At 36.5% G+C, this 23,066-nt stretch overlaps 3 protein-coding genes across 4 annotated transcripts; 1 reads left to right on the forward strand and 2 right to left on the reverse strand.

The window, feature by feature from the left end:
- Nucleotides 1-847: 847 nt before the first annotated feature.
- On the reverse strand, nt 848-6,142 carry LOC137714976 (ATP-dependent zinc metalloprotease FTSH 10, mitochondrial). The gene is made up of 8 exons (XM_068454163.2): nt 5,688-6,142; nt 5,374-5,605; nt 5,176-5,247; nt 4,311-4,444; nt 3,278-3,751; nt 2,400-3,167; nt 1,603-1,830; nt 848-1,480 (listed from the first exon to the last, which is right to left on the reverse strand). Exons 1-8 carry the CDS (start codon nt 5,736-5,738, stop codon nt 1,001-1,003), a joined length of 2,439 nt encoding a protein of 812 aa, XP_068310264.1. The 5' UTR covers nt 5,739-6,142; the 3' UTR covers nt 848-1,000.
- A 2,709-nt stretch (nt 6,143-8,851) lies between these two features.
- On the forward strand, nt 8,852-10,309 carry LOC137716100 (protein C-terminal S-isoprenylcysteine carboxyl O-methyltransferase). The gene has a single exon (XM_068455494.2). It carries the CDS (start codon nt 8,986-8,988, stop codon nt 10,198-10,200), a length of 1,215 nt encoding a protein of 404 aa, XP_068311595.2. The 5' UTR covers nt 8,852-8,985; the 3' UTR covers nt 10,201-10,309.
- A 4,814-nt stretch (nt 10,310-15,123) lies between these two features.
- CYP707A2 (cytochrome P450, family 707, subfamily A, polypeptide 2) lies at nt 15,124-22,859 on the reverse strand. 2 transcript variants are annotated; one of them, XM_068454845.2, is made up of 8 exons: nt 22,467-22,859; nt 21,762-22,080; nt 21,512-21,661; nt 20,549-20,809; nt 20,349-20,438; nt 19,846-20,031; nt 19,108-19,226; nt 15,124-15,513 (listed from the first exon to the last, which is right to left on the reverse strand). In XM_068454845.2, the coding sequence occupies exons 1-8, from the start codon at nt 22,673-22,675 to the stop codon at nt 15,408-15,410; spliced, it is 1,440 nt and encodes a 479-aa protein (XP_068310946.2). In that variant the 5' UTR covers nt 22,676-22,859; the 3' UTR covers nt 15,124-15,407. The 2 variants fall into 2 exon arrangements, with proteins under 2 accessions (XP_068310946.2, XP_088547578.1); XM_088691452.1 differs by lacking the exon at nt 15,124-15,513 and adding an exon at nt 17,631-17,840 and having other exon boundaries at nt 22,467-22,788.
- Between the last annotated feature and the right edge of the window lie 207 nt (nt 22,860-23,066).

The raw sequence follows: 23,066 nt of genomic DNA on the forward strand, positions 1-23,066 counted from the left end.
ATTCTGAAAATGTTTATCAAAATCTCAAGTGACTACACTAAGATTTTAAAATCTTTTAAAATCTTTTTTGTTGAGTACACTAGGATTTGCATGAATTCTAAAAATCTTTTAGTAGCCTACGAGACCTCTCAAATCCGAGTTTGACTACACATCCCTAAAACAAGGTAGATGCTCGATTGATTTTTCATGTTCCTGACAGAGAGGACTTATGCGGTGTGCAAGTAGATGCCTACAAAAATATAGCCTTGTAGGAAGAGCAGAAAAGAGAGTTGAGGACACGGTTATTAAAAGGTTTTATAGTTAAAATAGTTTTTGGGATTGGCATGACTCCACACCTTGATTCCTGATATTTGAAATCAATGTAAATGGTACCTGAGTTTGTCACTCATCAATTATTTTGGTTATTTTGTAAAAATATTCATTAAACAATGATCAAAATGATAAAAATACCCTCAATTTTTTGTCAAATTATGTTGATCCATTGTTTATTAAATTGATGGCATCATTTTGGTCCTCATATAACATAATTTTTCACTAAATGACAAAAATGATTGATGGTGATCAAACTCAAAGACCACTTCTATTAATTTCAAATCTTAAGGACCAAAATGATAAATTATGCAAGTTTCAAAGACCATTTTGACTAAAACATCATTTAGCGGGATGCCACGGGAGAAAGGAGTACGAGAGATTGAGTCCAATCTCCATGGTAGCAGTATCCACTTCAGCCAAATAAGTCAGTTGCTTTCCGGCCGAAGGCAGTTGCTTTCCGGGATAGGCAACCAATTATCTTGCCAGAACGTGAGCAACTAAACAACAATTTACATCCAACTGTTTGAATCTATAATTTTTGTATGGAAAACGCGTGGTCGTTGTCACCAAATAACAAATAAAGTATCGTACAGATTTCGACCATACATGAAATGTGTGAAATAGTTAGCACAGAAGTTCCAAGGGAAAGCAATTACAATGTACAAATTACAAACAACTTTCACAATAACTAAGTAGGCAGAACCTGGGGCTCAAGGGGTGATGAGCCGTCATCCTCGGACCCAACCAGCGGTGTCTCCACTGTTTTTTCATCATTTTTCTCTTCGAAACCGTCCTTAAATCTATCATAGTTGGTCGCTTCAGCCGGTTTATATGGTCTTTCCCCCAACACCTTGAGCAGGTCATCTTGGTGAAGAACTTCCTTTTCAAGCAACAGTTCTGCAATTTGAGCTATTTGCTCTTTATGTTCCTCTACGAGTTCAACTGTGCGTGCATACGCCTTACCCACCCATTCGCGCACTTCACCATCAATAAGGGCTCCAGTCTTGCTGCTGTAGGGCTTTGACATCTCAAATGAATCTTCCCTTTGAGGGAAAGAAAGAAGACCCACCTTGTCACTGAAACCATAGACTGCAACTTGGGCGTAGGTCATCTTTGTCACTTTCTCCAGATCGTTTTGGGCCCCCGTCGAGATTTTCCCCAACATAACCTGCACCCCAGAACATGTTAACCAACAACATCATTAGATGACTAATGTAGTTCCAAGGAACTTGAGAATGACGATATAATAGAAGTCTTCCAAAAATACGACTAATGAAGTTTCATGGATACCTGTTCAGCTGCTCTACCACCGAGGGTCATGCAGGTCATATCAAAAAGCTGCTCCTTGGTCATGAGGAGGTTTTCATTTGGAACATACTGCGCAAACCCAAGTGCTGCAGTACCTCGAGGAACAATGGTCACTTTCAACAACGGTTCTGCATGTTCTAAGAACCAGCCGGTAACAGCATGCCCTGCCTCATGGTAGGCAACAGTACGGCGCTCGAGCTTGCTTATAACCTGTTTGACAAGCAAAAGGATGTCAAAATTCCAATTATACAGAACAAAGACAAAGAAACACTCTGAAGGTTAAAAGTCAAAGCATTCTCTTTGAAGACAAATATCCCTTTTAGCTACCTTAAAGTTTGACCTGCACCTTTGTTAACACTACTGAAACCTGCATAATGGAAGGTAAAATGGGATTTACTAGGTCCAGATCAATGGAAATAATCTGTTCTAACTCAACATAAGGGCCACACATAAGATCCAAACCCAATACTATAGTTTAGGAAGATGGATAACAAGAGTTTGCCTTCCAAGTATTTTCCTCTTCCAAGGTATGCTTTGATTATCTCAAAATGTTCCAATCAAATCTCTAGCTAAAGTGCACATCACAAATTCCACCATAGAAATGACCAGAGTCCTAATTAGGGAGGACACAATGCTGTACCGGCCCATGTTATGAGCATTGCTCTTTCATTTTTGGACAATGTGGAGAGGAGAAGAGGGGAGGGAATGGTTATTTACTAAGAATGAAACATAGTTATCATATGCCATAAAACTAAAGGAACAAGTCAAAAATGACTTACCCTGTTCTTCTTCTCCAAACCACCAATAATTCTGTCTATAGCCGCCTCAAAATGCTGCATTGTGACCAGTGCACTCTCATTTCTTGCAGCAATTAGAGCACCTTCATTGCAAACATTTGCAATGTCTGCCCCAGCAAACCCTGGAGTTAGGGCTGCAAGCCTTTGAGAATAATATGATGGTTCATGATCAAGTTTGATCTTTTTCAAGTATATCTGAAATATTTGGTCACGACCTTTAATATCGGGTTTATCAATAGAGATTTGGCGATCAAATCGACCAGGCCTTAATAAGGCTTTGTCCAAAATATCAGGCCTATTGGTGCCAGCAAGAACAACTACTCCAGCAGTTGTTCCAAAGCCATCCATTTCTACCAACAACTGATTTAGAGTACTCTCGCGCTCATCATTGGAACCTGACAAGCCCCCACGCCCCCTTGCTCGACCAATTGCATCAATCTCATCAATAAATATTATACTAGGAGCACATTGCCTTGCTTCCTGAAACAAGTTTCTGACTCTTGACGGTCCAACACCAACGAACATCTCCATGAAGTCTGATCCAGCCATAGATAGAAACGGAACACCAGATTCCCCTGCAGTTGCTTTTGCTAGAAGGGTCTTTCCAGTGCCTGGAGGGCCTACCAATAGAGCTCCTTTGGGAATTTTGGCTCCCAAATCCTCATATTTCTTAGGATTCTTGAGAAAGTGCACAAATTCCATGATTTCCTGCTTTGCTTCATCGCAACCAGCAACATCTTTAAAATAGATCTGTACCAATTAAAATATCAGGTACTGCTGAAAACGTGCAACTGAGTGCTTAAGAAAATATATTAAAACAGATTAATGACAAGAAAACACTGCGGAAACAAAAAGCCAACCTTGTTCTTTGTATTTTTATCTACTTTTGTGACTTGGGCTTTTCCTATATTGAAGATTCCACGGCCACTTCGTCCGCCAGAACCACCAATACCTAGTCCACCCTGCATTCTCCGCCCCATAAACAAGAGGGATCCCAAAAGCAGTAGTGTTGGTGCAAATCTCATCAATTCTTGGTACCAAACCATCTCAGAGACATATGTAACAGGAACAAAATCATGACTGTCTATTCCCAATGCTTCTTGGGCATCCTCCAACTTCTCCTCAAAAGATTCAACACTTCCAATATTGAAATAGTATTTGTACTGGCCCCCATTTGCACGAGCAGGGGTACCAGGTCCTTGGACAACTTCCTCACTTGTCTGACCTCGTGGCGAGCTACGCACATACACTTTTGCAACTGATTTATTAGAGACAACTATATGATCCACTAAGCCTGGTTCCAGAAGTTTGTTTTTAAACTCTTGGAAACTTATCTGCAAAGAACAAAATTGAATAGCATGTGAGTAGAGAACTTTCTGGTATAGGAAATTTACCGTAAACATAAAAGCCATTACAAACAGGAATCAAAATTTTCACCATATTCGTACACTGATACATTCAATGAATTAACCGATATGGAAGTGAACAGGTATTTTCTCAGTAATTAGAGTCACCAAACACGTAGGTTGAATCTAGCTCAAGACCAACTTCAACTCAATCTTAAAGATAAAGGGCAGTTTTTTTCATGGTAAACCTAGTCTGAATCAAAATGGGCCAAACTTCTGTGATTTTAAACAATTATTTTATGGAAGATGTTAAACAACAAAACTAATTTCCCAATTCTCAGCTCGCATGTAGGGGATCCAATGTAGAAATAGTTGGACTCTGAAACATTTTCCTTAGAGTCGACCCCGCTTTATATCACAACAGAACAAGAAATTATACAATATGGGCCTGTAGTTACATAAACACCTTTCAGAAAACCTAAAATGGAAAAGCATATATAGCAAGAGAATTGAAAAAAAGAGATCACATATTTGTGTGCACACTAACCTGTTGTTGATCAGGAGAACCAAAGGAGAAGGAGGAAAGAAATAGCCCAATGACCAATAGCGGGGTAATTAAATTTTGAAACTGCCTCAAGAAAGTTTCCTGAAAACTCCCCTGATCATCTGTCTTTGATTCATCTGAAATTGAAAAAATATTAAAACATATTCCTAAAAGTATGGGTGATGAAAGAGCAATCATCTTGGAAAGGGAGAGAAAAAAAATAGTGAGGAAGAGAATTAGAGAAAGGAGAAAATGTTTCAGTATCAAATACTGAATACTGAACACTGAACAGCTTTCAACATCAAATACTAACACAGAACCTCGACTTTTAAATTTGCCACCATTTTCTATCAGACCCACATGAGTCACAGATGAACAAGTTTACAGACAGAATATTGTAGCCATTTATCAGTGTCAGTCACAAACACCTACCAAATAAAACGTCCACTTTACGATGAAATACGTCTTGTTTTTCAGGTATCCTAAGCCTAGGTAGGGAACAGCGAGAGTCGAACTTTAACTGTGAGTGTGGGGATAGTGCTTTACAACTAGAACCATGTGTCTCCACAAAAATGCTTGCTTATTGTAACCGGCAAATAAAATGTCAAAAGGGTATCACTTCGAACTCCAATGCTTCAAAAACACATTATCTTTTTTCCTGACAACATTAGTTATGTAGCCAAAACTCCAAAACATCTGAGCACCCACGAGACTCTGATAACGTAAAAACACTAGTCTAACATAATTAAAACAAACAAAAAAATCCAACATTTTTCCACTTCTATGATAAACAATCAATTCAAACAATAATAACAGTGAAAATGCATTGAAAATAAGCCCAGTTGCAGCTGAAGGACAGAAACTTAACCTTTCGACTCCGATTTCTGCTCATCTCCTTTCGGAATTTCCTTCTTTTCCTTGGGATAGAAGTTCTCATAATCTGCAACACAAGCACATACTCAATCAAACCACAATCTTTCTCCACAAATCACAGCAATAATTACATTCATTTAGCTGAAAAACAAATAACTAACAAACCAACAAATAAAAACTGCAAATTGCTTACTCTTTTTCTTTGGGGTTTCACTCGAAAAGTGTCGGCTAAGTTTAGGGTTTGCAAGAATGCCACTGAAATCCGAAACGCAGGCCTTGTGGGCCGCTATTGACGCAGCAAAATACGACCTCAAAAACCCTAATTCCCCATCGACCAGACCCAGATACGAACCAAAACGCGGAACTCCAGAAATGCCTCCATTCCCAATCAGACCCGCCGATCGCCCACTTCCATGCAACAAATTCTACCACCAAAACAAACACCCATAAATTTAAACCAAAAAATATATTAAAAAAATAAATAAATAAAGAGATTGGGGAGCTTACCCTGGCGCGAGAAGATCGAGAAACGGAGCGACCAATCCGAGAAAAAATCATAACTTTGATGTCTCAGGCGGAGAGGGAGACTCAAAATTTTGCTTCTGAGAATCGTTGAGAGCCAATGGAGACTTACTTCTCGATCTGATTCGATGAACCCATTTGGAAAAATCCGATCTTTTTTTTTTTTCTTTTCGTTTTGTCAAATTATTTTGTGCGTATTTTCGGCTGTGTGTGAGCGTTTGGGAATTGGGGACGGGGGAGGGGAGAGAGAGACAAACAAAAGGAAGTGTTTGGTTGTATAGATATTTTCATTTTAAAAAATAAATAAATACAGATTGTAGTTTTGACCCGACAGTTTATCTTTTCACGTCGAAAAGATTTACAAAAACACTTCAACTTTTTCTGGCAATCACGATTTAATAGCATTGGGAATTAAATCAAAGTTGTATCATGTTAAATATGATTCTAAAATTTGTTCTCAACTATTAAGTCTGCTCGTAATTGGTTGTGGAGATATTTGGTGGTCAAAAGGGTGTTGCATAGTTTATATTTATTAAAACTACGGCTGTCTTCCCAAAAAAAAAAAAAAAAAAAAAACAAAACAAAACCTACGGCTTGGCAGACAAGACAAGACAAGACGTTCCACAGAGTTTGGCTTTGGCTGTTGAAAATAAATAGTGATTTGACGGAACCTTTAACGAACTTGGAACCTAATTTGAGTTTTAAATAATTAAGCGCTAGTTTGGGATTTAGGGTTTAGGGTTAACAATAATTAATTGTAAAATAAAGTAGTTTATAGTTTGATAAGTTGTATTTTGAAAAGTATCATCGGTCTAAAACTAAAAGAGTGATGTAAAAGCATTTAGTAAATTTTAATGTAAAAAAATAATATAATTGTATGTAGTGACAAAAATGGACATGATAGTTTGGGTGATGACAACGATAACGGTGACAAGGGCAATGGTTGTGATTATGGTGGTGTCAATAAAGGAGTATGGGGGTCGAGTTGCAGAGGTAACAATGGTGGTAGGGCGTCGACAACGGTAATGGTGGCAGTGGCAGCAAGGATGGTAGCGGTAATGGTGGTTGTGGTAATGACAATGATAGTGTAAGAGGTTAAGGTTTGTTGTGGTATGTAGGGGTGGTATTGGTACGATTACCGTACCAATACTCATGTACCAATTACTATACCAAACTTTTGGTATGGCAAAATCTATTACCATTACCATGCCAAACTTTCGGTATATCAAATTTCAGCATGCTAAATAGTTCGGTTGACATAGTATGGTAATTGTAATTACCACTTTGTTTTGGGCCACTCTTTTGGGCCAAAATTTGGTTTTTTTTTCTAACCCAATTCAAGGCCCAAACGTGTTTTTGCCACTCTCTTTGGGTTTTTAAAACTTTTTTAATTAATTATGAGAATTTTATAGAGATTCATTTAAGAAAAAGAAGTAAATAGATGGAAGAATTGCTGAAAAAACTCAGCATCCCTAAAAAAATAGTACAAAGATTCCTAAATTCCATCTCTACATTCTTTAAAATTGTACAAAAATTAACTTGATATACGAAGCCAGGGAGAAAGACAACCCAATTTGATGAAGGAGAAGATGAGATGGACTGTGAAGAGAGAGAGTCGCCAAAACGGGAGCAACAGAGATGAAGTCCATGGTAGGATGAATGAAAATATGAAGTCGCAATAGAGAAGGCTTAGGTTTTTTTTTATTGGGAAATTAGAGGTTAGAGGGTGAGACGATGATTTTGGATAAATGACTACGAAAAAAAATATAGAAGTGCATATATAATGATAATAATACATAATTACATGTATAAATGAATAAATAAATGATATAATATTAATAGGAGTGGTACGGTACAGTATACCATTGGTAATGGTTTTGAATACCATTATCATACCGAAAATGTATGGTACGGTACAAATATCATACCAATGGTAAATAAATTTTTTGGCACAACTTTGTTATGGTACGGTTGGTATGGTAATTTGGCAAAAAAAGTGATAAGTGGTCATGGTCACTTTGTTCTTCAACAATAAAATGTGTTTAGAAGGATAAATAATGTCATTTAAAAAAATTAATTAATAAGTGTGTTAAAGGAATTAAACATACTCAATAAGGGGTCAACTTCGTTTTTTATTAAAGCAGCTTTTAAATGCAACCTGCATCGTATTTTAAAAGTTGCTATCTTGAAGTTATTGCTTTTAAAATAAGCGAAATATTTTATTTTTACAACCACTTTTTTACTGCTTACTCTAAAGTGAAACAACTTTTGTTAAAAAAAACAATACCAAATTGAGTCTAAATGATAAAATTTAAGTTCTATTGAGTTAAGTTAGATCCAGTTTGAGTTTCATAAGGTGTTTACCGCAAATAAGCTTTAATTTTAGAGAACTTTAACGAAAAGCTCCTCCTACTGTTCATTTTAACGAAAACCATATTTTTACACTAAAAAGTCAATCCTGGTACTATTCACTTTACCCTTTTATTTTGTTCTTATCGTTTTCTTTTAATTTTATTGGTCTCATAGTGAATATAATGATTTTTAAGTCTTAAGTTGAATGTAGTATGGTAACAATGTCAATTTGTGATGCAATTGGCTTTAAAGCATGTTAGATAAATTTTTAATCACACGTGGGATTGTTAGAAATATGGGCTAAAAGTCAAATCATATAATGAAGAATTTGACGGATAATCCACACGATCGATCTAATTAAAAAACAAGATTCGTGCTAAAGGTAGTTTAATTATAGTTATGTAACTAAATATTGAATTCCAAGGATAAGGAATATGAGAAGAAGCAATCCAAAGAACTTGGATTCAAGAAAATCAATATACGAGTACTCACAAAAGAAGAGATTGAAAAGGGTAATAAATAAATGAGTGAAACAAAGGAAAGATAGTGTTGTTTTGACAAAATTAGATATGAACAAATTGAGCACAAAATTTAAAGAATTTTAAGGAAAAGATCACATTTATATGCAGAACAAAACATTTAAAACGACATTGATCAATTTTGAACGATAATGATCAAAATAATGACAAGAAGTGTAATCTTGGACCATAAATTAGTGAAAAAAAGTTATGGGCCATGCAAAAGCAATCTAGGCCCAATTAATCTTTAAATTAATTTCATAGGATAAGAGCCTTTCGGCTCCATCGTGCACACAATGTTTCAATAACACACAGAAGAATGACAGAAGCCCTAATTTTCCCATGTCTCTCTTTGGATACTCTCTTGACTAAATTTGGATTGGATTAGCCAAATTGTGCATCCTCACCCAGCCATGGAAGCCAAGTCAATGTTCCTTCACTCCAAAACAATCCCCTTCTGTTCCACCTTCACAGACAGACCCAATTTCTCTTTCAGGCATTTCAGCAAACACCTTTCGTGCAATCCAATAAACCACAGCCCTACCTTCCGCCATTGCCTTAAACCCCTCAAAACCCCAGCAAGTTTATGTCTTTCACAAAACCCATCATTCTTATCATCCCCAACAAGAACAGGAAGATGCACCCATTTGTTAGCTCCACTCAAATGCTCATTTTCCAGCACCTCAAGCCACCCAGAATCTCAAACTCCATTGCTGAAGCTTATCAGTAACCTCTCATTTGATTCATTGAAAACTACCCTTTTGAAATTAACCCCATTTGATGTGATTAAGTGGTCTGGGATTTTGTCAATTGCAATTGCAGCCACAAAAGGGACTCTGAACTTGCTATTGAGCCCCTTTTTCTGGATGTACTTCAGCTGGACTTGGATGTTTTGGCCTTGGTTTTTGGCTGTATCGGTTGCGGTTTACGGGTTATACTGCTTTAGGAAGCATTTACGCGGTGAAGCAAATGTATTTGAGCAGCTTGCCATTGTTACTTCAGTGTTTTCTTGGCTCACACTTGTCCCACCTGCTCATTTCAATGGCTTCCTTGAAGGTTGGCCTTATGTATTCTTCTTTGTGTACCATTATTTCTTTTTCTTCAATGTTAGTGTGAGGAAACGGTTATATGGGGATTACTATGCCCGCCCACATGATCCCAAGTGGGATGTGAGCCCACCGAAATGGTTGCGCATTTTGTTCTGTGTTGGGGTCATGGCTGGTCACTGGCTGGCTGCATTTGAAGGACCCGAGCTTCATCGCATTCCTGGCAAGTGGAGCAATGTTCCTATTTGGATTTTGATATTGGTGACTCTGCTAATGCAGTATAACTCAACATTGTATCTTGCAAAGTATTCAGAAAAGGTTGTGGTGCCAACTGCTGTTGTGCAGTTTGGGCCTTACCGGTGGGTGCGTCATCCAATTTATGCGTCTACAATGCTTCTGTTTGCCACGTATTTCATTGCGCTTCGGGCACCTTTGAGCTTGCTATTCATTGTAGCGGTTTGTTCGTTGTACTATGATCAGAAGGCCAAAATGGAGGAGGCTTTGATGGTTGAGACTTTTGGGGAGAGGTATACGGATTATGCAAGTAAAGTTAGGTACAAGTTCATTCCTTTTATCTATTAGTTGTTCACGAGGTATGCAGTTATTAATTTTGTATTATGGAGGATATAATGTATTGTACTAAGTACTTGAGTTTTGAAATCAATATGAGAATGTTAGATTACATAGACAAGTTGAGCATTTTTATTTGCTGATTAGGTTATCTTTCATGTTGGTTTTTTTGAGGTCCCTTTTTATTGGTTACCTTGTTACATTTGTTTTATGTCTTCTCTTGGAAAAAAAAAAAAAAAAAAAGTGTTAATTAGTTTCCCCACGGGATGGTGAACATGGAATTATGGATTAATACAGACCCAAACCTGAATGGTAAAACGTTTGAGTCAATCTGAGTTCCTTGAGTCATGTACCGAGGCCGTTAAGGGAGCTTGGAAGCGAGTACCAGACCAGAGAAATATCTAATATTCCAGATAAAGGTGTGAGAAGAAATATGATAGGTTCACATTTGACAGGTAGTTTCATTGAGAAAAAGTGTGAATTGGTTATCCTACATGGAACTGAAAACAGAATTGTTGATTATTATATGCATATGCATCAATAGAATGGAAACCTAAAAAGTTTTACCTTTTAGGTCAAGTTGAGTTCCACATGTATGATAAGAATATTTGGTTCTTGACCCCAATTTCTCCAAATCCTAGCCCCTTGTGTTCACTTGTCTGAGTGGTTTTTTATATATAGGCTTTAATCGTGAGGTTTTGTTTCACCATGATTTGTTGGAACACCATGCATGCTAGGATATATAAAGCAGCACCTCTTTGTTCTCTTTGTTAATCTCAAGTTATTCGTTGTTATTTGTAAAGATCACTTGATTGAAGTTTTCACATTTACTTTTAGATGACTTCGTGTAAGTATGCAAGATTTGTGTGTGCTGAAGTAATGATATAGAGACACGATCAACAAGGTGTTACAAACTTCGATCACTTTGCTCAGTCTGAATCCTGGTTTTGGCATTCTCCATCAAGCACGTTGGCATGATTTGACCGCAATGAGTCATGCTGTATTCAGATGGCCTGGGGATAATCTATCCTGAGTTGGTCTTGGGCTTGTTGCTGACCCAACTGAAACTGGTAGTTGATGTTACGAGTCAAAGTTAACGACTGATAAAAGCTCTAAAGTTATGTCACCACTTTAGTTAATTGAAAATTGCAGATAACGCTTCCTGAAAAGTTAGGTCAGATGAAGTTGAAACTAATCTGAGCATTTTGCAAGAGTGTTAAAAATGTACCAAGCTGAAGAAGTATGTTAAACTAAAGGTCATTAGAAGTGAATAATAAGTGAAAACTACAAAAAAAATCATTAGCAGGTGGGCACATAAAGAAAGGTTGTCGCGAAAATTACTTTGAAGATTAATTCAGTGCATGAGGGAAGGCCAACTATGCTCTTGAGATAGTTCCTTTTTCTGGGTTTAAGCCATAACTCTAGGAAAGAAAGCATTTAGATTCTGGGTAGATTAAGTCTGACTCAATCATGTGTTTTGTTTATTTATTCTTTTTTTTTTTTTTTTTTTAACCTGGTGTTACCTTTTCTATTTGTATGTCTCAGTAATGGAATCAAGAAATATCCGTCAATGCTTTTTGTTTCTGTGCTGAGGCATATGAACTTACCGAGTTTTGTATCCGTATTTTGTTATCCCTAAACCACAACCTTGTTAATTAAGCGGGTTTACTGCTTTGTTTGAGATGCATGTAACTAGCTGGTCTCTTGATCTTGACACATCCTCATCTTCTTGCTTGAATTGGCATGTTTCATTCCTTCCAAATGTTGTATACTTACTAGTATAATTAGATAAGCATAGCAAGAATGTTATCTTAGATCGAAGTGAAGCATTATCTGTGGCTCTTATTACTAGGAATGTTTGTGTTTCCAAGGTATAGTAAACTATTTGAAGAATTTTACATTAGTATTTCATTAGATCAAGAGTTGCTGAACTTTAGGCATTGACAATGTGTGGTCTTGCTTTCTGGAAGAGCACGTACGCAAGCCAATTTTGTAGCATTCCCTCTGGTGCATCGAACTTAGAATGTTTGACAAGGTCTATTTATTGGCACGTGACACTCCGCGTCATGAACACGAGGGTCTCCTCATCAGATGTGAGATCTATCAACTTATATTTGATTTGCGCCACAGAGTTTCTCAGGAGCACTGGGAAACTGCCGAGTGTCTAGCATTTTATCTCTTTGAAAAATTAGTAGGGTCTTTTTCTTCATCAGCAGTCAAACAGATCACTATCGTTTATGTCTTTTCTGTTTTTTACAATTTCATGCACTTGAGAACAGAGATCGTTTGGACATTTTCAAACTCACATGTTTTTCGTCTACGATGTTCGGTTTCCTCTTTTCTTTCTTCCACTGTTTTTTCTTCTTGTAACTGTATGTACGTGGGGGGCCGGTTAGCACGAGTAAAGTTTGCTCGTGTTTCATGTTGTGAATTTTACTTGTGCCATTTCCTTATCCATTTAGATTAAGAACCTGTTTCCACCCTCCCAAGCTGTATGTGATCGGGGAGTTTGTTTCTCGTGTTACACCTCCGATTTTACTTGTTATTTATCGCATCAGTTCTGGTTTTCGACTATGGTTTCAGAAACTTCAGACAATTTCATGGTTAGGATATGGAAACAAAACTCTCTCACTTTTGTTCATACCTGAAAGGTCGTGTACCAGATTAGGATCTGCCCGTTGTGTTCGTCTTTTAGATATATTTTCTGTCGGAAATCGACATGCTGTGGCCCGTGTACAAGCTTTGCCTTTGCAAAACTTTAAGTGAATGCCTGATGCAGTCATAAAATATCCCGTTACACGCGTGCATTAAGCATCTTTGATCGTAGTAAGTGTGTTGTTCGCTTGTCCTCTTCATGTTTTGGGGTGATTTTATTTCTTTTAAACTTTATGGAGGGATTTTACGAGATAAAAGCATCTCCAACAACGTTAGTTAAATTTGATGTCAAATAATACAAAAGTTATTTACAAGTAATACAAAAGTTAAATACAACTAACCAACTTAACGATACCACTCCAACAATGCTCTCTAATTAAAATTACCAACACCATTGTCATTGTCACCGTTCCATCACGACCACCATCACCACCATCTTCCCATTAGGGTCGTTGTCATTGCTCCACCACCACCACCACCTTCCTATTAGCATCGCTGTCATTGCCACATAACTACGTGTCAAAACTACTCACCACTCCCACCGGTGCCATCACATTCATTGTCACCATTACTACCGCTTACTATCACCATCTTTATCGTTGGTCATCCGAACATACAAGTTAGAAATTGCACAACTGAATCTCATTGCTTGACGTCGAAAATGTTACAGTCAGTTACAAGTTTAAATGGATTAAGAGCCACCCACTTTTGTGGGGTGACTTTCGCTTGTGCATAATTATCAGATCCAACACACCGTATTGTTCCATCGTCAACTAAATTGAATTTCATGTAAAAATTGAGAGACATATCTTATTTAATGTCCCTAAACCTCAATAGTTATACCAATTGAACAAACATGATTAATTTGTAGTTGCATTGTCTTTATAGGTTAGTAAAAACAGTCATCTGTCTCTAATTAAGTAAATAGATGTTTTTCTTGTAGTGCAGAAAGATGTTTTCTAAATATGATTGTTTTAATCTTAACTATATATAATGGATAATGCTATGATCAGTTGTCCATGCACTTTTGCGGGGTGACTCACGATAGCCATGCCCATGTGTAAGCATCGGATCCGAAACATCGCATTGTTCCGTCGTCTACATTTTTGGCATCACAAACATTGTAACCTATTTGATGTGATCAATTTGGAGGGATTATTGGTCAAATTTGTATCTTTTTGGCACAAATTTATTGTGTGCACTCGAAAGGCTCAGCAAGCCAAGACAACTGGAATCATCAATTAAACATCCCTCCCAATGATTTTCTTGGACAAATACCATCCCTCTCAAGCTCTAGTTTTCCTTAAGTTATAACATTTTGGCCTTATATTTGACCAAGTTTCCTCCTCCCAGCACACCGGTAGTTCAACTGGAATTACTTAGTCTTCCACGTAGGCTTCAATGTTATGTGCTGAGACACTGCCCGACGTGGAATTCTAGCGTGCACACCCTCCATACCCATGCACATTTTGTTAAATGTCCCACATCGGTGGGGATGAAGTCCCATAATGGGTTTAAATAGGATTACCCTACTCTAATTAATATTGAGATTTTTTATGGTAAAACCCCACACTTGACAAATTTGGTAGGTAGTAAAGTTGGAGACAGTATCGGTGTCGTTAAAGTAGGACGAGCCCGGCGATCCAAAATTCCAACAGGCTATCAAAGCCCACAGTTTCGGGCCCGCTCAAGCCAATGAGCTTGTCATCCATAAAGAAACAAGTCTGAACTCTTAATATAGAGACGACCGTTGAGTTCCATTGAAAACAAGTGGGCCCAACATGAGTCGACCTCTGAGTTTCAATTACCAATGTGGATCTCCACGTGTAAACCACTAAATAGGATTACACGTGAGGGGGAGTGTTAAATGTCCCACAATGGGTTTAAATAGGATTACCCTACTCTAACTAATACGAAGGCCCTTTGTGGTAAAAATCTCACACCTGACGGATTGACCAGATGGTAAAGTTTAGGACAGTATCGGTATTGTTAAAATAGGACGGGTCAGTTGGTTCCTGACTGTGTTAGGGTTAATAACACATGGGCCAGACCTCCAGCTTGGCCTAGTTGGCTTCAGATTCACAGGAAAAATCAATGATAACTGAAAGTTACTTCATCCACAATCCAAAACCACACACATCTGATCTTCCCTCTCATCCTTTTGTTATTCACACGTTCAACAACATATCTTACCATCCATCTCCTTTGTTTTTTCATCGAGAATTGCCGTCCATGAGAAATGTTGTGCTGCTAAACCAAATAATAATGCACACATCTTAATTTGCGCTTTGAAAATTTTCTTATGCACAGAAACACATTTCTATCACACATTTAGATTCACAGTTCGACACTGACAGATCATGATCTTATGCTAGCCAGCAAACCAGACAAATTCACGTACCCAAGTGAAGTGAGGTAGGAGAAACATAGGATTCCTAACGACAGATTTGAAAAAGGAAAAAACAACATGGAATTAAAGTAAAAAAGGCTCAATGGGGTATGCTTGCTTTTGGCCCCATTGGAAAATATTGGATTGACGTCGAGAACTCAGAAGCTTAGCTTGATTAAGTCGCCTTCTTGTTTCTTGGGACTACTTTTATTGGTAATCCCTGTTTGGGTACTGGGAAAGGGCCATACTGTATCCCTTCCTCATCTCCCGCCACCTGCCATCTGATCAATACCAATCATACAAAACTTAGCCAAAGCATTTTCTGTATTGTCAATTCATAGTTTGATATATATATATATATATATGAAGAAACTATTTATGTTTCTAATCACTACTTTAGTAAATGTGTCATCGTGTAAGAAGCATATGGCTATTTAGTTGGTAGCCATCACATCGCTAAATATCAGTGTTATTGTCAGCAACAACGTCAAACTCATTTGTTTAGCCAAAGTGCTGTATAGCTTTGGATGCTAACAAAATCATGTGCCTAACTAATCATATCTGCATGCATGTTCTTGTGAGATATTTGATGTGGACACACTTGAGCATGATGTTGTGGTGCAGAACATGCAGAACAGAGCTATGGTGGCCACCCGTGTCAATAGCTGGCACAACAATTGTATCATAGCCATTCCATCTAGACAGAGTACAGCTGGCCAATTGTATGACATGTTATGAAATCAAATTTTAATCAGCTTGAATATTAATGATTATTGGTGGAGTCACCATTCTATGTTACGGAGGGCTTTCATATATGGAGAGAAAATTTTGACCTTATAACATGGGCCATTGAAGTAATCATTACAAAATTGAAAAACCAATTAAATTTAATAGAGTGAATCAAAAGAATTGTACAGTACAACTAAGTGGCAGATAGAGAGGAGATAACCACTAAAAAAAATTTAATATTTAAAGAAAATAAAAAGAAATATGGTTTAAATTGTTTGATAAAAAAAGGAGGGCAAAGAGGTGTGCAAATAATAGTTGATTACGTTGAAAAAAAATGATTATGTTGCTATGGGAATAAATTACCCCCACCCCTAAACTCACTGTTCCACTAAACCGCAAAAAGAAAACAACAAAACTATTATAATAAAAAAAACGACCACGTCGTTTGACTCAACTTCATCACAAGAATTCAAATTTTGGGCCACCGGAGAATCTCTTACACCGTTGTTAGCATGAGCCCGAAACTACTCTCATCCCTTAGTGGCTCCACCCTTGATTGGTGATATATCAAGTAAACTTTGTTTTGACATGTGGACCTGTGGTACGCCAATCTACAACGTAGAGGATACCCTATGAGGCCTAGACTCCTCAAATGAGACCAGAGATTTATGAACGGAAATGGCAGATGTCTCACGATCTGTGAGATCTAATATCACTCAAGAGTGTCTCTATCCTAATAGTTGATTAGGGTTAGAGGAAGGTCCTACCTGTAGCTGTATGATACAACTGATGGCTACGTACATCATAGTAGAGATCACTATTCAAATCTATTGGCTCATATGATTTCTGGAAAATAGCTAACTATTTTTGTGTATGTACGGAGGGAGAAGGAGAGGAGAATGTTTCAACCCCTAATGGAAATGGGACGAGAAAGGACATGAAAGAGAGACGAGAGAAATGGAAGACTCGAGTTTCGACCGGCGATAAGAGGAGCTGCCGGAGGAGGAGAGTTCAAAGATGGACAGTTAAACAGTTGGAAGGATCTAGTAAGAAGGCAAAGATGGACGGTTAAACAGTTGGATGGGTCTAGTATATATTCGTTTAGTATTGATGTTATTGTTTTAATTTTTTAAATTTTACTTCAATTTTAATTACTCAAATTTGAAAAAGAACTTGAAAAGATATGTAACTACCCGAGAGAATGTTCATTCTTTTCGTCGTGTGAAAATTTTATTGATAATTGATTAGATTCATGTTTGTCTGTATTTTATTTTATTTTATTTTTTTTTTTTTTTTTGTACAACTGATAGTGTTAGTGCATTAAATTATTTGTTATTTGGAAGAAGAGAATTAATGAAAATCGAACTCACATCAAAATACATAAACTTAATTATTTTTCGTCGATACAGCAAAACGCTACATCTACAAGGATCCATGTTACGGATCTCAGGGGAAAAAATTCAAAAGTTGGTAAGAGTTAAGTTATGTTTAACTAGTTAATGCTAGGTGCATGCATGCCACGTGTTGAAGTAAACATGCAAACTGAACGAATCTAGTTTGGGATGGACATATATCATAATAGGATAATATTAGAAAGATTAAAATTTTAAATAAAATTTTGAAAATTAAAAGATATAGAAGTTTATGATTAAGTTATTACTTAAGGATTGATACACATGCTCATTTTTGTTAGTAACCCATCTTTTAATTTGCAAATTTAAATTACAATTTAGTTTTCTACTAAGAAACCCTAGTATATAATGTTAATGCCCGGCCACTCGCCCTCAGTGGAGGAAGGACCACTTCCACAGCCTAAGGAAGGACCATTGGATTGGACCACCAATCATCTCCCGACCCCTGCCCTCTAGGCTCTGGTCAACTAAGAGGGGACAAATCACTTTTACAATTAAAAGAAAACGAGAACATTTTTTCGTTTTATTTAATCGTATAAATGTCATAATTAAAAATATTTTATTTAATCTTATAAACGTCATAATTAAAATTATTTTATTATCATTAGTAATAAAAAAAATTAGTATACTACTTAAAAAAAAAAAAAAATTAGAAATGCTACAGAGAATCGCCTAGACTCAACTAGACATCTGAAGTTTAAAAGAATGTTCGGACTGAAGAGCAGATAGAACCGTGGATTTATCGAATGACGTTGATGAAGAATTTTTTAGTGTTTATAATTGTGTTTTTGGTTGTTGATGAATTTTCAAGTATCCCATGATGCGGTTTTCGGCACGGTGGCAATGCTAATGGGGTTTATGCCGAAGAGAAGGTCCAGTAAAAACTGAGTAATGTTATTCATATTATGTTTTTATATTATATTTCTATATCACCTTAGGTGGCATCTGATATGGATAACCACATCATTTGAAAAATTTGCAAAACCCAAGGAAAGGAAGGAGAAAAACTTATCGTATACCACAATCATCATTTAATTAACTAGTTTTTTTTTAATTATTAGTTTATTAAATAATGAACTAAATTTAAAATCTAATTAATTCAAATGATGTGGCCGTGCACATCAAATGCCACCTAAAGTGGTATGAAAATGTGGTACAAAAACATAGTATGAATAACATACATGTGTCACTTTATATAATGAATAAATTTGTATATTTTATGAGTAATGCTATTCTTACCACAATTTTATACCACATTTATTTACCATCTTAGGTTGAGTTGGACAAGATACATCATTTAATTTCAATTTTTTTATTAATTAAAACACTTAGATAATCTTAGGTGGCAGAAGAAGATTTCTCATATACCACAATCATCATTTAATTAACAATCTTTTTATTAATTATTGATTAACATTTTGAAACTAAATGCTGATTAATTTAGATGATGTGACTATCCACATTAGATGCCACCTAAGATGGTATACAATTGTGGTACAAAAACATGATTAGAATAACATTGTTGATATTTTATTTTCTACTTTTAGAAATGGGCCTTAACTGATATGGATTAAGGCATAAACTCCAGATGGCCCACGAGTCTGGGGGGAATGGCTTTTGGGGTGAGTCTCCGTAGGAATTCTCATCTCATTATTTTTCACAGATTTGTCACGTTATAAATATTGTTGGCAATGCTATTAGAAGATGTGCAGAGAGAGGCATAGAGAGAATTACCTGTAAGCAGTGGTGAGGTGATGGAGGAGGATGAGCATCTCAAGCTTGGCCAGCTCACTGCCTGGACAAGAATGCACGCCATTTCCAAACGGCATGAAAGTGTTTGGTCTTGGTGGAACCTGCACCATCACACAATCACAAAAACCCAAAAACAGATAAATACATTAAAGCATCACTTCAACCAATAATCCACGACAATTTCTAACAATAACTTAACTGAATATTCTCAAATTTCGTTTACCACATATAGTTTTAGACTTCTAGCAAGTAAACAAGAATGAATACAAAATTGTGGATAGTGTCGATGAATATATGATATTTCTTTTCAACTCACTATATATGTTCTGCGTTCAAGTTGTAATAAAAAATAATGACTAAATATATATTCAAATTTTTAATTCCTAAGTGCCTACAAAAACAAAACAAAGTCACGTGACCTGAAACTTAGAAAGATATTCATGAGCCAGACCCAGATCCTTGTAAATAGAGAGGAAGATTCATATAAGAATGAAAAGGACATGACCAGGATAATCCTCCAGCCATTGATAACCTTATGTTTCTGGCCAAAATAAGATAAAGTATAACAGTCTACTGCATGAGCATATGACCCACTTGTTGAATATTGCCCCAGAGACACAGCACTGGTCACACAGACGATGAAGAGATCCAAGGGATATTATAAATTCATTATCTTGAGATTATATAATTTATTTGTTTCTTTGGCTAAGGTTTTATTACCTCAAATCTTGAAGGGTCAAACTTTTCGGGCTGAGGGAAGAAATCATCACAGTGATGAATGCTTCTGAATAGAGGCAGCACCTTCCAACCTTTAGGGATAAAATAACCCTCGAACTCCACGTTTTCCACTGCTTCTCTGAATGTGAAGGACAGTATACTTGCTGTTCTTAGAGTTTCTTGAATCACCTGATGAGATATTTCATTCATTTTCACACCCACTTAAATCATTCTGATAAAAACATATAATCGTAAACATACGTACTTATCTTATCAGAATGAGATTCTGGACTATTAATCATATTGTCAAAAAAAAAAAAGGGTGGTCCAAATACCCAATCTTGCAGCACAAGCATCTAGGTTAAAACATGAATATCCTAAGAGATTACTACTAGGATAAAGTCATTGTATTGTTGTAAGACTTGTCAACTTCAAAATCTAATTAATTGATAGTGTGACAATAGAACATATATTCCGTATAGAATTTTATGAAATGATTATTTTACCCTGGTAGTTAAGGGCATGCGCCTAGTATCATCCCACGTAAGCCCACGATTCTCATTGACCAATTGGCATCGAATTCCTTCTTGTTCTCTCTGAAACATCAAACTAGTCAATGTCTATATGCATGTGTATATATTAATTAAAACGCAATATTGGTATTTTTTTTTTCTTTGGGAAGATTAACTAATGAGAGAAAAATTACAGTAACAGCTTCTAGGAGATCGGCATTGTCGTGGAGATATTTAATGAGCCAAGTTAGGACACTTGCAGTGGTATCGTGAGCAGCAAAGATTACCCCAATGATATTGTCAGCAATTTGAGAATCACTAAGCTGCAAATTAAGCTTATTATTCTGGTCTGTTGCTCCCAGCATTACTCTCAACAAGCCACCACTATCTTCTTTATGACTCTTCCTTCTCTCTTCTATCATTTTTTTCAATGTCTCATTGAGAAGCTTCCTTGCCTGTTCAACATTAGTTAGCAACTCCATACTCTATTCTCTAGTAGTACTAAGTAGACCATTCAAAGGAGTAATTCCTCAGCTGCAAATTAATAAAGTCTTGACATATATCATTAAAAATCTTAAAAAGAAAACTTTATTTATGCAAGCCAAACTTTGATTTGTTTGCAAGAAGAAATTAGTTCTTGCATATCAATATTTCTTGATACATGTGCATAAATAACGTGTTCAAATTTTTTGCATCCAATTTGTGTGGCATTTTCGTGACCTCCATTGTTTAATTAACACGTGTTAATAAATTCAACATTTTTTTATAACTTTATTGTTATAAACTTAATATTTGTCAATTAATAATAAAGATCGTAAAGAGGTCACATACAAAATAAGTACAAAATATTTGATCTCATATATAACTCACCAAAAGTATAAAAAATAAAAATAAAAATAAATAATTAACTGGGTCTTGACACATGCATTTACATGACTAACTCATTAAAAGTAAAATAATAATTTCTTTCACACATGTCAGAAATCAATAAAGGTCAAATGTTTCGAGATAAATTAAGAGAAGCTTATGATGTATGTATTAAAGTTGAATGCGCAAGAAACTAAAAAAAAAAAAAAGCCAAATCTCCAATGATATTTGTTGAATTTGGAAAATTGGGTGGACCACAATAGAGACAATCACAACATATACATAAATACCTTCATGGCTTTGTGAAAGGGAGTTCCAGGTAGATCAAGAGGCATGGAATTGTAGCCTTTCTCAAGGCATTGATACAGATGTTTAATTCCTTCCATTTCAAACTCCCTTTTGTTTCCGAAGGCTGAAATCATTGCCACATCAAAAGCATACTGACATGCCAAGCCCAGAAAAGGAACAAACTTTAAGATTCCAATGCTCAGAGACATGCAAAAAAGTCAAAAAAAAGAGTCGATGAACTGACAGATATACCCTCTTCATCTCTTGCAAAGTGTTGATGGTGTTGTTCTTCCAAGTGGGGAGAAGATTGATAACAATTTGTTCAATCTCTGAGACCGACTCTTTTATTGCACTAGGCAAAAGGGAAGCCTGAACCATCTTCTTCAACCTTGAATGGTAGGCCCCTTGGTGGAAAAATATTGCTTCCGGTCCTATCATTCTCTCTTTGCTTCTTGGATAGGTCGGCTTGAACAGATGTGCCCTGCTCACAAGAACCATTCTTGCTGCTTCTGGGCTTGTAATCATCACACAAGGACACCCCAATATATGCGTCTTAAAAATATTTCCATACCTACAACAAATCAATAAAAACAACCGTTGTGTGTCATCTCTTTCTCATATTAACTCGTTATATATATATATATATATATATGTTTAGTTTTCCAAGCGAGACTATATATTGGACTTGTGCTTAGCTAAGTTTCCTTCAAGTTCGAATCTCCTCTTTGTAGTTTAGATTAATATAGTATAAATTATCACGTGTATAAGTAAAAAGTTATATATGTATATATACACATGTTGTATGCAAAAACTGTATATATACTCTGTAAGCGCTAGTGAATATGATACAACCAATTAAGAAACTTGTTTGGAGAAAAAGAAAAGAGAGAAAAACTAGCTACGATGAGGAGAATTCCCAGGACAACATGGGGTTCTTGTGATATGAGTTGTGTGTACCGTTTTTGCCTGGTAGAGAAGAAAGAATTTGGGTTTTCAGTATAAAGCTTGAGGGTCTCTCCTATGTAAGGCCAACCCATTGAGCCAGGGGGGAGGCGTTTGTGCTTGGGGTGGCGCCATTGGAGGACAAGGCCTAAGAGCAGCAGGACTGGAATCAGAAGAAGAACAAAATCAGAATGCAAAAAAGTTGATGAAGCAAAAAGTTGCATGGTGGTGGAAGTGGTGATGGGAGGGATTGAGAGGTGGCGTTGGGTGGCTTGAACAAGTAGCTATGCTAGTGGTGAGTGAAAGAAAGGATGAATAAATCGAGTGGTGGGTTGGGTTTTATAATAGTGGTATGGAGAAAGAGAGGTTTGTAGGTAGGAGGTGTTTGGGACAGGCGTCAGTAGTTTTATGGGAACACCTTGCTTTGGTCCCTTTTTCTATAGGGGTCATCCCCACCTTCCTTTACCCCCACCTCGTCCATATACATCGATGGGACATTTACAAAAGAATAATAATAATATTACACTTGCTATATATTTGTGTCATTTTTTGTATATTTTTTTTAATAAAAATAGAGCTTACTAATAATGCGAATCATATCTTTATTAGAAAGAT

The sequence above is a fragment of the Pyrus communis genome, chromosome 3 (assembly GCF_041283825.1).
Source record: "Pyrus communis isolate YQ-2024b chromosome 3, ASM4128382v1, whole genome shotgun sequence".
NCBI lineage: Eukaryota > Viridiplantae > Streptophyta > Magnoliopsida > Rosales > Rosaceae > Pyrus > Pyrus communis.

What these genes read in the sequence shown, in the direction of transcription:
- LOC137714976 (XM_068454163.2), bottom strand. Translation starts at nt 5,738, where the DNA reads ATGATTTTTTCTCGGATTGGTCGCTCCGTTTCTCGATCTTCTCGCGCC. An exon ending in CTCGATCTTCTCGCGCCAGG is followed by an intron (nt 5,606 to 5,687) that starts GTAAGCTCCCCA and finishes TTTTGGTGGTAG; the next exon opens with AATTTGTTGCATGGAAGTGG. An exon ending in GCAGAAATCGGAGTCGAAAG is followed by an intron (nt 4,445 to 5,175) that starts GTTAAGTTTCTG and finishes TTTCAATTTCAG; the next exon opens with ATGAATCAAAGACAGATGAT.
- LOC137716100 (XM_068455494.2), top strand. Translation starts at nt 8,986, where the DNA reads ATGGAAGCCAAGTCAATGTTCCTTCACTCCAAAACAATCCCCTTCTGT.
- CYP707A2 (XM_068454845.2), bottom strand. Translation starts at nt 22,675, where the DNA reads ATGCAACTTTTTGCTTCATCAACTTTTTTGCATTCTGATTTTGTTCTT. An exon ending in CTTTGCAAGAGATGAAGAGG is followed by an intron (nt 21,662 to 21,761) that starts GTATATCTGTCA and finishes TTGGCATGTCAG; the next exon opens with TATGCTTTTGATGTGGCAAT. An exon ending in GCATGCCCTTAACTACCAGG is followed by an intron (nt 20,032 to 20,348) that starts GTAAAATAATCA and finishes ATATCTCATCAG; the next exon opens with GTGATTCAAGAAACTCTAAG.